Raw genomic sequence first — 14531 nt, forward strand, 5'->3', positions numbered from 1 at the left:
AGTAAATCTTGCACTTAAAACAGCTTTACAATAATAAGACTTTGCTTCATAGAGGAATGCACGTTTCTGTTACACATCCCTGTATCGGTCCATTCCTCTTTCAGCACAGGTACCAACAGCACACAGATGGTGGCCCTCAGTAATGCTTGTGCTGAAGACACTGTGAGAGCAAGGCCTCCTCCAGAAGCAGAAAATGGCATAGAAGAACTTTACGTTTAAATCTGTAATAATAACTAAAGAATTAGCAGTCTCCTTCCCTAAAGGGAAACGTGTTGGGCCCAGTGCAGCCCCTACAAGCCCTGAACTGCGCTTGACTTGACGACACTGTTCCTTTGCTTCGGGAGTGCCAGACTCTGGTAAGTTAACCTGACCCATCTCTTTGCACGCAGATTTGAATCTTTAACCTGTGCGATGGCTTTGCCAGATTTCTCTCAGGAAAAGGAGATAGGTTTAACCTCCTCAGAAATCAGATTCATCTTTTCCCAAAGACCAGTGAATCAATGCACTGCCTTAGAAGAAGAATGTATTTCAAAAGCTTTTGGCCAGATCCTGATCTCACAGGCCCAGAAATAATTCCAGAACGACTTTGCACTGCGCTGGGGTTATTTTGGTGCAAAATCAGGAGAAAGTCCTAATCTCTGTGAGCTTGATTCAAAGTCAGTTTCAGTCAATGGATATAATTTCAGTATCTTCAATTAACTGTGGATCAGTTAAGCTTGTATTTCATTAGAGTACCTAGTATAATTGAAGACTTAATTCTCGCTGCAGGTTTCTAGGTGTGGCAGTTGTATGAATAAATACTTTTCCACCTACAACTAAACACTAATTTAGCATGTCTACTAATAAAGGGTATATAAAACAGCACAAGACAGTAAGAGGATCTTCACAAATCACTGGTTCTTTCTAAAGTCCCAAAGTGTCAGATTTTCATTCCATTTTTTCCACTTCTGGAAAAATTCTAATTTGCTCAACAGGTGGTTAAGTTTTTACCTTAAAGTTTTTAATAAAAAATTTCTTGGACCTTCATTATTATTTTTGAGTTAAATTATGATTTAAAATTTGACGATTATAATACACAAAGACTATTTAATGAGGATTATTGGTAGTAAGAAGCTTAAAAAAAATTAACAAATTCTTCCATTTTGAAAAATCTGAATTTGGGTTGGTGGGAGCAAATCATTCAACTTAAACACAAATCCACCCTTTAGAACTTGGCACACCATTATTTTCCAGCCATGCTTAATAGGCTTCAGAAACTTCACTGTATGCCATCATTGTTACTACTGGTACTGAAAGGTCAAAGAGATGGTCATCTGGTCCCATCTGATTTTTTTCTTTCAGATCTATAGATAATGTCCTCCTGCTAGCAGAGGTGAATATAGGGCACTAAATAAGTTGATAATCCATTTAAGAATAAAAAAAACCCAACAGATTTATTTTCCACTCAGCTCATTGGCTTCTCTCGATCCAAGATGCTCTCCTTGTCCTCTGGGATTATCTTGAAAATGAAAGGTTACCCCCAGCGAGAGGGAAATGTAAAATAAATACTGTTATAAATAAAACGTCTCCCAGTATGTAGAACAAGGCTATCATGTTCCTGTACACTCAATATATCTATAGGCAGACCCATATCATAACAGCATGAGCTCTAATCTGGAAAAAATATTAACGTGCATAGTAACAGTGCCTTAACACCTCTGCATAACAATGAAGCTATCTCCTTACATGTCCAAATGTCACAACTAGCGGAGTGGCCTTCAAACAGCAAGAGGCTAAATCAAGCAAGCAAGCAAGCAGAGAGTTGTCAATACTGATTACCAAAACAAAGAGGCTCTGAGCTTGAGCGTAGATCGCAATCACCTACCTGTGTAAATAAACCTGCCTGGTGCACCTTTGCAAAACTGTTTGGATTTGTATGATAATGTCACTTCAACCACCCCGGGAATGTGACGTGGAGGTGTCTGAACTCGAATGGCATGCGGCGTGATAAGCTGGGAAATAACAAAAGGAGAGGCATGATTATGACATGTCTGTGTTATTCTCCCCGCTTTCACTTTTCACCCTCCAAACATGCTTTATGAGTAAATGCATTGCTTGTTCCTATATACGAGACACTATAGATCAGGCAAGTGATACATCTGGTCTAGTTTCATGCCTCCAGCAGAGGAAGACACATTTTAGGATAGTCATCAGGAAAATTGTACTGCTTATGCCCATTGGTTAATTGCTGCCTTATTTCTGGATCCAGAGGGAATTCTTCCTCCCTCCCAAACTGTAACCTTTTCTTTATTTTCTTTACCCTTACTTGTCTCCAGACACCTAGAATTGTTCAATTCCATTCTGGATATTACTGAGCAGTTGGCCTCAATAATATCACATAGCAAGGAGTTCCACAGAGAAAACATGTTCCATGAAGTTCCTGGGGTTTATATGGCCCACCGTACAGGCCACCAGTTTTGTACCATCACTGGAATAGAAATTAACACTATTCCCCCTCCACTTTCCTCACCAAAGGAGTGTTTCTTCAGTTCAGCACCAGGGAGGCACCTCCACCTACCTCACTCCATACAAGCATGGTTCCAAACACAACTTGCAGCCCGTCAAAGAAGTTGTCTCCGATAATGATCACCATTGCTCCCCCCGTAGTCCAACCTTCGCTTGGGCTGATCGCTTTGATGCACGGTGTGGCTAAACAAAACAAAACGGACACCAGAGCACCAGGTTATGCTGTTTTTTTCCCCACACAGCTTTGAGACTGTCTGCGATACTGGGTGGAAACCCTTGCAGCCAATGGGTGCAAGCAAGTTCTGTGCACGTTAAGCTGCCCTAAATCACAGTGATGCAAACTGTAGCTGGGAGCAGCTTCACCTGCCTGCTCCTGGGAGTTTCTGCCCTGCTGCAGCTTCACGGCTGGCGTGAATTCCCCAGTGCTGACGAAGGCCTAGGACAAGTCCCCTCCGGCCATTCACCCATGAAGGCTGCTTTACCATTCCATGAAGCCCAGTAAATAAATAAATAAATAAATAAAAGCATGTTTTCTGCCTTGCTAGTGTTAATTACTTGCCTATTCATTACTGGCACTTAACATCGTGTCATTAAAGCCTAATAGGCCAACTGTAGTGGGTGTAAAAATGAAACGCTTAAATGATTGTGCAGAGGCTGTTTAAAAAACCCCCACTCATTAGCATATGACCACACAAAAGCTAAACCCTGTGGAAAGAGAGGTAGATTAAGATTTATTAAGTTTATCAATGGGTAAAAAAGATACGGGAATATCAAATGTTTCCTCCAACTCCTATCAGGAGACAATTTCTAATCATTTTCTTGATTTTATAGAGTAGATTTTCTTTTTCTTCTTTCTTCCATATGTTCAAGGCCTCTGGACTATACATCCCATCAGGAACCCAATATGGTTTCCAGGCCATAACCAAAGTCAATCCATCACTCCATTCCCAATGTTGACAGGGTCAGAGGTGGAGGGGAACTTTGGCAGTGCTCCAAAAACATGAGACTCCTTTGAACAGCCAGTCAATCACATCCAATCAGTCAAGGAAAAACTGGATGGCTTCCTAGGCTAGGAATCCTGGGATTTTCCTTCTACCATTTCACTGCCCGCTGGGGGAGAATTAACACCACTCTGAATTCTTTACTGATTCAATCATTTTCTTCCAGTTCATTAATTCTTCTTTTAGGTTGATACAGGGCACAGTTAAGAAGTGGGGCAGCAAAACATTATAATGAAATAATATCCTTGCTTGTCTTTTCTACTAACATCACTAGCTCTTCTCACTTTCACTAGCTGCAGGGGAGGGAAAAGTAGACACAGATAGCATTTTCTAGTAATTTTGAGTACTGTCTGTGTGAGAGAGGTAGAATGCCTTGGTAATGAATGTACGGGAAGAGGGAGAGGAGGGGCCGACCATTTTGAAGCTTAACAGATACAAGTATTTGTAATTGCTTTAATATAGTCCAAAACCCATCCCATGGCCAGCCATGAGTCTCGCTTAGCCAAACAAACTCAAATCAATTAGTGTCATTTTCCTTCTGTGCCTTGTTATGCTTTGTGCATAGTTTGTGTGAGGGAACTAGTGACACTTTTTCATACACATCTTGTGCTGCAACAGTTCTGTTTAACCAAGATGTCATGTTGCCTAATTTGCCTGAAATCAAATCTATCCCAGCTGAACGAGAAGTCTGAAATTTGGATAATATTTAGTGTTTCTGTGTTTTTCATCTCTGCAGTACAAACTAATTAATAAAGTGGGACACACACACACACACACAGACACCCCAGTCTCTTAGATGTGAAGAGGATCATATTTTGCATGCAGCAGACACTGTTTTCCTGCCTCTTCCTTCTCTAAACCCTCTGAGGTTCTGTAGTTCCCCCTTAGCTCTCCTTCCCCTGAAAACAAATAGAAATTGAAGAACAGGTAATATGCTTTTGCCTTCACTTGTGTACTGTTCTTCATACAAATATCCTACCTTCTGAGGGGTCAAGTCTCCTTGCTCTCCGTCCATGCTTGGAGTTGTTGTGAACAAACATGTTGTCAGACACTGCCAGTACGTGCCCATCAACGTTCACTGTTGTTGACAGCACAACCTAGATAGTTTGAAAGGGAAGAAAAAGGAGGCAGGTGAACAATTTACTTTGAAATTCAACTTGTTAAGTATTAATTATTCAGTTTAGTTAAAACCCTGTTCTGTTTGTAAAACGGCATCATGCCCTGCAGGCTTTACTCCCTATCAAGAAGGGGAGAAAACATTTTCAGTCTTCATTCTATGCATTAATTCCATTTAACATAGCATCCTAAGGGCCATATAAAGTCCTTACTGTATAATGAACCAGCTACTGCAGATGGCCCTACATTTCGTTTCCTATGATGCGCTGCAGCATAGCTGATGGCAGAGAAGTCTACATATACCAACCAGGAGGGCAGGCTGCAGAGCACCACAGCAATTTGCCCTCCGATACATACATGCAGATTCAGAGCCATCTGCTGTACTGAGCACACATGCAAATGTATCTGCATCTGCTTCGAAAATACAGCTCTCCATTGACTGAGCAAAATGGAAACTCCTACTACGTGAAAACTACTTAGTATCACGTCTGGTTTTTTGACACATGTGTGCTCAGTGCCTCTTGAAAATCATCTGAGCCTGAGGACCCCAAATCAAGCAGCATTTTTTAAACCTTAGCCTCCATGACTTTTGTTGCTGGACTCCAACAGCATATGAATTCTTAGAGGAAGTAACTGTATATGTTCATTAACCCCCCATAGTGCCCCCTTACAATACGATATCCAAAGCTCTATAAATCCAGAAATATGCACGCCTTTAAACCACAAACTTTTAAGAAAAAACGAACAAACTGTGTTTTAACTACTGAAAGAAGATGCATCTTACTGAAACTTTCAGGTTTTGACCATTAGCTGGTGTAAATCACCATAACCCCATTCAGCTGCCACACAGCTACAGTAATTCCCAGCTTTTGAGGATCTGACCCGGGATGCGTCCATGAATTTTCACAGATACGGCTGTCATAGTCTAGGTAAGAGAACGTCAAGCTCTAATTGTTGATAAAACTATATTCAGCATATAGCTGGAGAAACCTTGCCCTCCTCCAGGATTATGCTAGCTTAAAGAATACTTTCTTTCTTGAAACAAGTTTAATTCATTCCAAAAGGCTCTTGTCATACTGTACTCTTACACTTCTCAAGCATTCTTGTCACAAAATGTGTTGCTTTTGTGTGCCAACTGATTTCATCATTGCACATTTGGGTGGAGTGAGACTCCTATCCAAAGTGAACATTTCCCGCATGACATAGCTGAACCCACTCAGATGCACTTCATTATTTTCCGTTAAACAATGGAAATAAATTTTAATCTCTCACTGGCCAGCACAGAGCACACTATGGCAACAGGGGAATAGACCTGAATTATTCCAGTGTCTGAAATATTTACGACAAGTGTTTAAATTGTAACCAAATGTAAATAAAAAGTATATCATATATATACAGTTACACTGTATAATATATACATATCTGAACTCACATACAGAAGGTACGTATGTGATAAACACACACCCACATGTTCTCGGTATGAGATCTTTATAATATATGCAGACTTCAAGTATACACACATTCCCTGCTTGAATAACCATTTGGGTGTAAATGTAGCGCACAATACAAGAGCCACATTTCAGTAAGAGTTGTAGAGATCCCCGTAGCATGAGTAATAGCAAGAAACAGTCCTCTGTTTAGAAGATAAGTGCTGAGCATCCTCTATTCCCTGAGCCAGCAGGAATGGAAGATGCACTTTTAGACCTCTCTCCATGAGCGGTTCCATTTTTATTCACCTCTCCCATTCATCACAAGAGGGTCAAAGCCACTTGGCATCTCACAGGCTGGGACCCAGGGTAAATAAATACAGCATTCTCGGGGACAGGACCAAACGTGAAGTTCAGAACATTCTCAAAGATTTGGACCTTATTTGCAGTGATCTCTAAGGTACTGCTGAAATTCAGCAGAGACCTTTGTCGTCTTTGCTATGACACTGCTAGTCAACTCATTATCAGTGATGGGGAGGAAGAACATGTGAGATTATGGACATAAAAATTACTGAACTTCTTCACTTTGCTCCAGTCATTCTCTCTTGCTTGATGAAGATAACAATCCAATTGTTTTATATTGAAGATTAAAAAACAATGTTTTATGGATAAAAGGAAGAGGAATGTGCATTCCACTATGGTCTCTAACTCCCAGGCCCTTCCCTTTCACAAGCCAACTGCTTTCCCCCAGTGAGTATTTCCTGGGTCATGAAGGGTGACCCTTTCCATCTGGAATCAATCAGTCAACTCCTGACAACTTCCTGAAACACCTCACTCCATTTCCTGTTCTCTCCCCCTTCTCTCTTTCCCCCTGGTTTGCTTCACTCTTCAAAACTGCAGGCCACAGCAGCTTAATGTTAGAGGGTCAGACACAGTTAGACTCCAAAACACTACACAAGAACACCTTTGACCTTCAAAAATCTTTACATCTTAGCTAAACAAATCAAGGTCAACGTTTCTTACCATTACCTTGTTAACCATTTCTATGCATTTTTGCCAATACCCTTCTGAACATGTATTTATCAATAACACTTGTTCTCCTAACACCACAAAACATTCCAAGCCTTTTTTTTTAAACCTGTATTTAGTGCTGATGAAAGGTGATGTGCAAACTTCCCTGGAGATTTAAATTCTCAGATTTGTCCACAGCACTGGCAAATTACTGCCAAGTGGTTTTGGGGAATTTTTCTTCTCCTGATCTGATGGCGTTTCTTCTGTATGATAATTTGGCTTCTATGCCTATTCAGTTGATTGTCTTTTACCTTAAATCAGTAGTTAATGCAAAATGTAATCCTAAGGGAATGATCTGAGAACATCAAAATAAGTCAGGTAGGCCATGGATTCTGGTAACTGTAGCCAAGGGTCAAATTTGACACAGACAGCACCAAGACTAAAGACTTTGTGCCGCCCAACAGCTGGATCAACCCATCACCTCTACTGGAGTTTCAGAGGACAACCAAACAAGCAAGGGATAGAAAGGGAAAGGTGTTATTCCTTCATCCATCCAACTGCTGGTTCCATCTCTAGGAACAGTGAGGCAGTGTTTTCACCAGTTCTTAAGATTCTGTCTGCAAATCTGCAAGGGTCTGGTTATTAGCTATGAAGCCACAGACATAAACCAATGATTCCCCAGCAGTACTGAAGAAATGCACGTGCTGTATCTCCACATTATTTTTGTTTCCCAGGGGGATTTCTGTAATGTAATCCCTGCTCAAAAACCACAATGAGGGACTGTCTTTAGCATGTTAAACTCAGGTTCTTTGAGCTGCACTTGCCCCTCTTTCACTCCCCTGCACAGTTCAAAGTGTCGTATTTCTTTACAAACCTTTATCTGGGTACTACAGCTTTTCCTCCCCATCCATACGTTAGGTCAGTATTTCTATATTCTAAAGTATGCTCCTCTTCAAATCACATATATGCAAGCAAATACACATCATCATATTTATATATAAAATCTGTATCACTCATAGACACCTATTTAGACATATGGTACAAACATTCCAGGCATACAGGCATTTACTTACATGTAACGTATCTCATCACTGTGTAAATGATCTCTCTCAAAAAATTCCTGTTACCATTCCAAGTGTGGAAAAAATTCTTTATGACATTGTACATCTGGAAACAATATTACATTCCTGATGCACTTTCCCTTATAACTCTCTAGTCACAGCACCATGTTATTTTAACTTTTCAAAAGAATAACTACTATGAGGATTTAAAAAATTATCATCATTATTATTATTTTCCAGCTGGGTGGAAGAAAAGATGTCAGGCCTCATCCTGCTGTCTTCACTTGGACAGGGCTCCCCATTGATGTCAATAGGCGTTTTGGTTGAGCGAGTAATACAGGAGTAGACACTAGAATATAATGTGTTTGCTTCATAGTTGGATTAGGAATAAGATAAACAATGTGAAAAATGCCAGCAGCCTCTCTCTGCTCAAAACTTCCATTGAATTCTTTGGGAAATCCTCCCCGAGATCTGGGTCTGCTGCAAACACTAGGCTAACAGAGAAAACTGCACATGGCCTTCATTTCAGGAATGGGGCCTCCTAAGATTATAGAGGCACGGGGCTAGGAGATAACTCCTGGGTCACTGACACCTAGTCTCCTGCTATTACAGACAACCAAACCACATAGCTACTTTTATAAAAGTGTCTTCAACCATTTCAAGCTTTTGCCTTTGGTATTCCTCCTGTTTTAAAGCCTACTTGGCCTGATGCTTAGGGAATTTATGGTTTACAGCCTAAATTTATTCCTAGTCAGTTTATACTTAAGACTAGCTTTAAAATTATTATTTCCCATTCTGATCTACCTTAGGACATTTTTAGACAGCAGTTACGTCCCTTCTCAGTGCATGTCACTGAAGTATTTGAGCCAAGGTCTTGTCCACTCCCCAGTCACCTTGATGACCCATTCTTGCACCTGTCCCAATTTCATTTTCATTCTCTTTTGAATACAGTTAAACCAGCATATTGTCTTCCAAACAAGAAATCAGTGGGGTACAATGGTACAAATGTATTCTTCTTGCTACTTGCATAGCTTACCCTGAGACATACCAGAATCTCATCTGTGGTTTGTTTTTAATAGATGATACACAACCCTGGCAACTCACTGCCACAATGGCTCCTTGAGTGTCTTGGTTTTTTGCAGATGCAGTCAGTCCTTTCCTTACTCATATAGAATCTAAAATAACATCACCTTTTGTTGGGTCGGTCACTATCTGTTGAAGAAATCTGCCACCCAGTAATAGCTCTATACTCTGCTGATACTAGTTGCATCTGTTTCACAATCTATACCTGGGAAATTAGTCTCCCGTAATGACATTAGTCCGTGTAGTATTCATCTCTCTAACAACAGTTCAACAATTTCTATCCATATCCAAATCTGACCATGGGGGTCTCTGGCAAATTCTTTCACCATCAGTTTGAAAAGGATTTTGATTTAGACTACTTATGTTTTATTCTTGCTATCCCCTTTTGTTTCTTACGGTCTACATTCCTAACTCATAATCTTATCCCACCACTCTTACCCATTCTTCTTTTTCGTGAACGACACAGATCCTTCATTGCTTCGTATCAGAAGCTAGCTGGGTGAATTCTCAAACACAGCCAGCTTTGCTCACGTGTCTGATGATGAACTGATCCAACCACTCTGAGGTCAGGAAGGAAATCTCCCCAGGGATACACCTTGTTATTTTTCCTTTCTCTTTCTCCCTAGAGCACCTAGAGGGGGATACCTGCCAGGAAACATTCCATGTCATGATTTCTGCTGAAAACAGAGGGCAATTGCTGACCTTTCTGTTCTTGTTTCTCAAAAAGCATGTTGGTTCAGAGATGACCATTGTTAGTATTGATGTTCTGCTGTTGCCTTGTACCATTCTCTCGACCGTGGCACTGTAGGATCTGTTTAATCAGTATGTTACTGGATGAAGCAGAATTCCCAATCAACAGGAGTCTAATGCGTTAGCACCAGGTCTCAGCTGAAGCATTTTAGCTGAAGTGCCTCATCTTAATTCCACGGAATTATTGTCCCCCATTACACACCGGTCGTTACCATTAAGTATCATTGGGCTTCAATCAAGTTCTCTAGAAGTCCTCATTAAATGGAGGGCATCATATTTTTTTTTTTATTCTGTTCCTGGGAGAATCACTCCCTGAGAATACAGCAATGGCAGTAATGACAATACCTACGTAAAGTCCGATTTGCAGATTAGCTCAGCTCAAATAGTCAGCCCTATGGTGATTTTAGCATGATTTCTGTTTCAGTTTTCCACTGACAATCTTTATTCAGAAATATTTTAATTGATAAAGAATCAATATTTGCTTCAGTTAAATTCACAAGGACATATAACTCTATCTGCATATGTATTTAGGCAGTGATCAAGTAACCATGAAAATATCCATTAGGTCTAAAAAGATTCCCTTTCCCTGCTTTAGCTGCTGACAGACATTGAAGTAGTCAGTGATTCACAATAAAATTACATTACTACTGGGGAAAAAATACTCACTAAAATAACGATCGCACATCCTCTAACTCTGAGATATAACCTTTTTTTTCTTTTTCCCACAGTAGAAAACCTTCGTATTTGATAAAAAAGAAGAAAGTTACGAGATTTTCATTGTATCTTTGAAGCTCTACTTAATATCAAAGCAAATTTCAAATCGTTAATGTGATCACAAAGCAGCTGGTGTTGCTCTCCAAACTAAAGAATCATACTAAAAACCCCCCACCTCTTCAGGCATCTGGAGCGGTATTAAATTTACAACACAGTGTTAATGTAACCTTTCCATCCCTTCTTCTCCCCACCCCCTTTTTTTTAAATGAGTGTGATATATGTGAAATCTAACATTTAATTCAGCTTAATATATCATAACTATACTATAAAATATCTAGATCTTATATCTAGAAGTGAGGCTGAGGCCAGGCTCAGAGACTGGATCCCAACGCCCTGGAACTTTGGTTATCAGCCAAACCAAGCCCAAACTGTGTAGCTTCACACCCATCTCTAATCAGAAGCATTAACTTGACACTTTTCCAGACATGAGTAACCATTCTTCCATGCTGGAAGAACTCAATAAGATGCGTTGTACAGCACTATTTCCATGTCTCTTATTTATATTTGTCTCAACAACAAAGTCTGAGTTTTGGGCTTTCATTCAATCTCCATTAAAGAGCAGAAATGTTTTTTGATGAGACCCTTTCAGTTCCAGGTTTCAGTAGCAATTTAAATGAGAACTTTGATATTAGGGTTCTCTCTTCTGTTGTTTTTTTTTTTTAATAACCATAAAAAGAGTCTCTTAATGTCTCCTGGAGATCTGACAAGCACTGCTCCATTGAAAATGAATATATTTGGTTCTGCAGAAGAACATAGGTACAAGTTAAAAGATACTCAACTGAGCATCGCTGCAGAAGTCTGTTTGCATAAGAAAAGTTAAATGCATGAAAACGTTTGAAAGGGGAGGGCCTTAATGACAACAGCTGTACAAATAATGTATTAGAAAAACAATAAAGGTTTTAGATACGGCCAAAGAATAAAACATGAGTAATTAAATCATAAAATGAATAAAGTATCCTAGTGCACTGTGCTTTTTGATTCTGCTTTTACTCTGGTCACATGTTGCTGTACTGGCAGGACAAACAACTGTCCTTTCAAACCTAATAAACAATTCTCCACATTAATTACTTTGCCTGATGTAAATATTAACAATTAAAATGAAAATGAACATGTTCACAGTGTGCAAGCACACCACTAATATTGGAAATAATCTATCTTTTTTTCCCACTTCCGACTTTAAGGGTAGCTGCTCAACAAGCAGTAGGCAAAAAAGTATTTGTCCAAATTGAAAAACCAAACCCAAACCAAAACACAGAACACACACACACACCCCCCAGAAAAAATCAACCAAAAAAAGGGAGGATCCAGAAGGCAGAGACAGTGGAGCACTCTTCACTTTCATTACATTCAGGGAAGTCACGCTTCTATCTGTAGAAACAGTGAGGCAGACAGAAAACAAGCTGTCTTTGCGTATTGTTTTTACAGTTCATCATGGCTAATTTCCTTTGGAACACAGAGCTTTTTTACTCCCAATGTGTAAAATTTTAGCAATTGAACTACTTTTTGTATCTTTTTTTATACATACTGACCTCTGCAGCCCAGAACAAAGCTCATCAACCGACGCGTCCAGTTTTGAACAAGCCCGAATGAAGATCCTGCTCTCACTCAAAACCTCAAGCATTTTGCAATTTGTCTCAAAGGGTTCATTTTTGTAACTCTGAAAGAAAGTCTTGTCAACATTTTCAGTTTTGACAAAAAGTAAGCTAAACCTAGTGGTTTTGCCTGATCTTGATTAATTTGGGGGTTTGAACTTAAATCTCACAATGAAACTCAAAGGGTATGAACTCGCATGGACTGAAAGTGCAAAAGGAGTTTAAGTAAGCCCTGCAAAACAGAACCAGAGAGTTTCACTTGGCTCTATTTTTCCAGCTTGGCATGTTGTAAGGCAGAAAATCCAGATGAAGAGTCCATCCCAGATCATTTTCTTCTCCAATAAACTGCTGATTTTGGTACTAAGATCAAAAGCAAGGCCATACCTTCTCCTATAGAAGAGGCATGCCAGGTGGATGGGCTGAAGGAATGAAGGCGTTCCATCAGTAACCATGTGGGTGCTGTGAGACTCATTTCAGTTTCCCTGTTCAATGTTTCACTGGAAATTTAAAGCTATTTAGGCTCTATAACATCACCATTTTGGGTGTGGACATACAGAGGTGAAACATTAAGGCTGATACTAGAGATAGATTTCTGCCAAATAAATTAGATCCCAAATCCTCCTGCAGTTCAGCACCTGATTGAAATCTAGGATTTTAGTTTCACTCGCCAGAGCGAGGGGGCAGCTAGCACGAGATTGAAATCAGACCTGAATTTCTGCAGTGTTCAGGTGTGTTTGGATCCAGAATTTATACTTTGGCTGTAACAACGAATATTATTTGTAATACGGCAGTGCCTAGAATCCCCAGGTGCTAATCAGGATACCCTCGTGCAAGATTTTTTACAAACTCGGAACAAAAAAAAAAAAAAGAGAGACTCTGTGTTTATGTTTCATTACATTCCACAATCAGCTATTCTAGCTGGCTCTAAGAGCTAACAGGATCTGTTTACATGCTATAAATTGAGTTTTCCTTTACTCTCAGATTTTTTCACATTCTTGGCAGATGATACCTAATTGGTATTTTTGCTTTATGGAAATTGCCACTTGAAAAAAAGAATCAGTATAAATTTTCTAACAATGAGAACCTCTTTTTTCTCATGTCCTATCATCTCTAAAAACAGAATGAAGAAGTCCCTGCGGTCTCTTTAAATTACTACTGAAAAAAAATTAAGCTGGTCGGGAATCTTTCTCTAAATTCATTTCTGGTCAAAACAAAAAATTAATAACTTTTTTTTGCCTACATTTCTTTAAAATTTTTGAAGCTTTCAGAAGCTCTCATTTTGCAGTATTTCTCTTAAAGGTTGAACTCTCTGGGGTTTTTTTGATAAAAATATGCCTCCTGTGAATTTTTCATTGCGAGTAAAAGTAAAAAATTTTTGTAAAAAAATCACTTGTCCGTGAAAACATGTTTTGGTGGAAAGTTTTAAACAACTCAGTAAACTCCTGTGGAGTTTTAACTTCATTTATAAACAAGGAAACTGATGCAAGTGCCCAAGCAATGAAACATGAATTGCCAAACCTAAGGGTGTCACCTTCCCACTCCAAATCTTGTGGTCCTACAAGAAAATCGCACATCCCTCGATAAGGTAAAAATCCTCTTTGTATCAGGGATGGGACACAGTGAAGGTACTAATAATAATGACAAGAAGCAGTAACAGTGTTTACCAGGACAGTCCTGATTTTCATCAGTAGATTTCAAAGGTTCTGGCTGGCAAAGCACACGTGAACTTTCTCAAATGCTCTCCTGAATCAAGACCACAAAGTTTTACCATTCGGAGAGGTGGAAATATATACTAAAAGAAAGGAAAAATGGCTCATCAAAGGTCACCTAGCAAATCAGTGGTACAGTCCAACCATCTGACGTGCAATCCTGCACCGCTTTCACTAGACCACGCTGCCTCACTCTCAGTTGCCTGAGAGTTAGTTCTGGCATCGCCGTTCTCCAGCGCTCTGTGCCGTGCCACCTTCCACACCGCACAGGGACGTCACCCTGCAGCCAGGACGGAAAAGGCTTGAGCATTCCCTTTACATTTTTTGAGGGCTAAGTTACAGGTAAAGTATTTATTAAACATAGTTGCTTAAGAGGTTAGGGTACGAAAGATGGGAGACCGTGTCTGCCTTCCTCTTCACCGCTGACACACTTCACCTCACCTCCTTCTGTGTTTTTATTAGCTGGTATTCACAATACATCAGCGACAGCTATGATGAAACC

General features: G+C 39.8%; 1 protein-coding gene across 3 annotated transcripts in view; it reads right to left on the reverse strand.

The window, feature by feature from the left end:
• Window positions 1-14531, reverse strand: part of EBF2 (EBF transcription factor 2) — a 146520-nt gene that overhangs the window by 25285 nt on the left and 106704 nt on the right. For all 3 annotated transcript variants that reach the window (XM_074852207.1, XM_074852206.1, XM_074852208.1), the window contains exons 8-10: window positions 4486-4603; window positions 2558-2688; window positions 1865-1991 (exon numbers count right to left, since the gene is read on the reverse strand). In XM_074852207.1, coding sequence (XP_074708308.1) covers window positions 1865-1991; window positions 2558-2688; window positions 4486-4603 — 376 coding nt within the window. The remainder of the gene's footprint in view (window positions 1-1864; window positions 1992-2557; window positions 2689-4485; window positions 4604-14531) is intronic.

Source organism: Strix uralensis, chromosome 28, assembly GCF_047716275.1.
Source record: "Strix uralensis isolate ZFMK-TIS-50842 chromosome 28, bStrUra1, whole genome shotgun sequence".
In the NCBI taxonomy this organism is placed as follows: Eukaryota; Metazoa; Chordata; class Aves; order Strigiformes; family Strigidae; genus Strix; species Strix uralensis.